General features: G+C 36.4%; 1 protein-coding gene across 1 annotated transcript; it reads left to right on the top strand.

Annotated features, from left to right (window-relative positions):
- The first annotated feature begins 255 nt into the window (after nt 1–255).
- On the top strand, nt 256–2,654 carry LOC115697717 (uncharacterized). Its single transcript, XM_030624815.2, has 3 exons — nt 256–732; nt 1,102–1,544; nt 2,019–2,654. Exons 1-3 carry the CDS (start codon nt 568–570, stop codon nt 2,455–2,457), a joined length of 1,047 nt encoding a protein of 348 aa, XP_030480675.1. The 5' UTR covers nt 256–567; the 3' UTR covers nt 2,458–2,654.
- The last annotated feature ends 515 nt before the right edge of the window (nt 2,655–3,169 follow it).

Here is a 3,169-nt window from a genome sequence, read left to right as displayed (position 1 = left end):
CTAACTTCTTATAATATTCAGAAAAAAATTATGTAAGAAATTAGTAAAATTTAAATTTGATATAATTTTTTATTATCTAGTTATTTATTTAATAAAAAAACAATTTATTTTATACATGTAATTTAAAAAAAATTAAATATCTGCCTAGTTTATTATAATACTAAAAAAAATTAAATTAACAGCCGCAAAGAGCGGCTAATACAATAATTCTCAATAGTTTGATAAATAAAATGAGTTAAAAAGAAAAATTATAATTTGGAAACGAGATAACAGAAGATCTTGATTCTACTATTAGTGGTATAAGTGTAAATATCGTTAAAGAATAATATTTAGATTTTGAGACATTCATCTGGAAAGTTCCACAGAGTTCTGCGTCCTACTACTACTCGCTAGTACTTCCCACACAAATCTACCTTCTAATGATTTCCTTCTTATTATTCCATCCCACTTCCTCACCCTCAACTCTTTCATAAAATTCTATCCAAAAAAAAAAAAATTCACAACACTACTAAATAATTACTCACACCATACAATTTTCTCACACTATTTTTTTAAGGTTAAAGAAAAATGGGAGTAGATTACTATAAGATTTTAGAAGTTGATAAGAAAGCCAACGATGATGATCTCAAGAAAGCTTACAGAAAGCTTGCCATGAAATGGCATCCTGATAAGAATCCCAACAACAAGAAAGACGCGGAGACCAAATTTAAACAGATCTCTGAGGCTTATGAGGTATTTACTTGCTAAGAATTGCTTCCCTGCTTTTATATTTGCTCAGAGGAAAGAAGTTTTTGTTTTGTTTTGTTTATTCTAATGATTCTTATTCTATCTATGTTATTGGGATGTGTTCTGGCTTTGTTTGCTTCTCAAAAATTGTATTTTTTTTTGGTTGCTCTATTTAGTTTAGTTTTAAAATGATTAGTGTTAATGGTGTTTTGTTTGTGTGAATATGTAACTAGAAATCCAGAATTGAATTAACGAAAGTTTTTGTGTTGTAGAGTTTTTTTTTCAATTCTTATATTTGCATTGAATTGTAGTGGTACCAGTTTGATCAATGCTCTGTTTTTATTGATACGATTCTTCCTGCGATTTTCGTTGTAGGTTCTAAGTGATCCTCAGAAGAGAGCCATATACGATCAATATGGTGAAGAAGGTCTGAAAGGACAAGTGCCACCTCCTGATGCAGCAGGGGGTTTCCCTGGTGGTGGTACTACTTTCTTTCAAACTGGGGATGGTCCAAATGTGTTCAGATTCAACCCCAGGAACGCCAATGACATTTTTGCTGAGTTTTTTGGGTCTTCAAGCCCATTTGGAGGCATGGGAGGCGGTGGAAGTGGCTTCCCAGGTGGTATGAGGGGGTCAAGATCGTTTGGTGGGGTGTTTGGGGATGACATCTTTAGTGCATTTGGGGATGGTCGGCCAATGAGCCAAAGTCCTCGTAAGGCTCCTCCAATTGAGAATACTCTGCCTTGTAGCCTTGAAGAGCTCTATAAGGGAACTACCAAAAAGATGAAGATATCTAGAGAGATTGCCGATGCAAGCGGGTGAGTACTTGTTTAATTAAGTTATGTACTTTCTTGCAATATCCTTCTTGGGATTTTTGTAGGTGAAACTAAAGAAGACTAATAATAGTGCTTGTTTTATGTGTTCCCATGGAAGGGATCCTCATTATAATTCTCCTTCAAATTTAGGATGGGAAAACCATGAAGTCACACTAGCTTGATCTTGAAACATAATACCACTTTATTGAGCTGGTTTAGTTGTATGTGTATACCTTGATTGAGGGTTATACATTGGTAGGCATATACTTGGTATTAGAGCAGAATTGCTTGCATAGAACAAACATGGCTCAGTAACTTCAGTTTTGTTCCAGTGATTGTGTATTTTTCTATATGTAAAACTAGTTCATAACCTTGAAGCTTAAGTGTAGAGACTTCTTATCAATATTTTGCTGCAACTTCTATGGTTTGTTGAACGTTGAGCGTGACCCCATTTGTGTGTTCCTCTTCTTCATGCAGGAAAACCATGCCAGTTGAAGAAATCTTATCCATAGTGATCAAGCCGGGCTGGAAAAAGGGAACAAAAATCACATTCCCAGAGAAAGGAAATGAGCAACCAAATGTGATACCTGCTGATCTTGTGTTCATAATTGATGAAAAGCCACACAGTACATTTGCAAGGGATGGTAATGACTTGGTTGTCACACAGAGGATCTCACTTGCAGAAGCATTAACAGGCTATACAGTTAACCTCACCACACTGGATGGAAGGAATCTGACCATTCCCATCAACAGTGTGATTAGTCCAAACTACGAGGAGGTGGTGCCGAAGGAAGGCATGCCCTTACCAAAGGACCCTTCAAAAAGGGGTAACCTTAGGATCAAGTTTATTATTAAATTTCCAACTAGGTTGACTTCTGAGCAGAAGTCCGGAATTAAGAAACTTTTGGGCTCTTGAATTAGTTTTGGACTGGTGAAATAATAGACAGTTGAGTATTTTGGTTTGTTAATAATATTCTTTCTTGAGTTATATTGGATTTTCTTGTTGTAACTTGTAAGGCTTGTATATTTAGAGCAATAAGATATATTTGGACGATTCACTTCGAATCATAGTGTGTCACGGAATTGATGGAAACAGTTTGAAAGATATTCTCTCGTATACAAATGTGTGGACTATCAGAGCTCTTTTTTCATTTTCCTCTATACCGTAACATTATTTAGTTATACTTTCATATGCTTATTTAGTATCTAACTAAAGCTATAATACAAAATTTTAAGGGTTCGTTTGGTACGCTGTATAAGGATCGTATTGTATTAAATAATAAATAACATGTATTGTATTAATTATTACGACTAAAATTTTTAATATAATGTATGTTGTATTATAATAAATGGTCTGTATTAGTTTGTATTATAATATTTACAAAGAATTCGGGGTTATCTGGATTCGGGACTCGGACTAGGATTGGGATCTGGACCCACGACCCAGACCCAGAATGGGACCCGCGACCTAGACTCAGAACGGGACCCGCAACCCAAACCCGGAACAGGACCGGGACCCAGACCCTAGACCCGGACCCCAACTCGGGACTTGGACTCAAACCCGATACCGGCGACCCAGACCCGGAACGGGACCCGTGACCCCGACCTAGGACTCAGGACCTGGACTT

The sequence above is a fragment of the Cannabis sativa genome, chromosome 7 (genome assembly GCF_029168945.1).
Source record: "Cannabis sativa cultivar Pink pepper isolate KNU-18-1 chromosome 7, ASM2916894v1, whole genome shotgun sequence".
NCBI classification, from domain to species: Eukaryota; Viridiplantae; Streptophyta; class Magnoliopsida; order Rosales; family Cannabaceae; genus Cannabis; species Cannabis sativa.
This window is presented reverse-complemented; position numbering and strand designations above follow the sequence as displayed.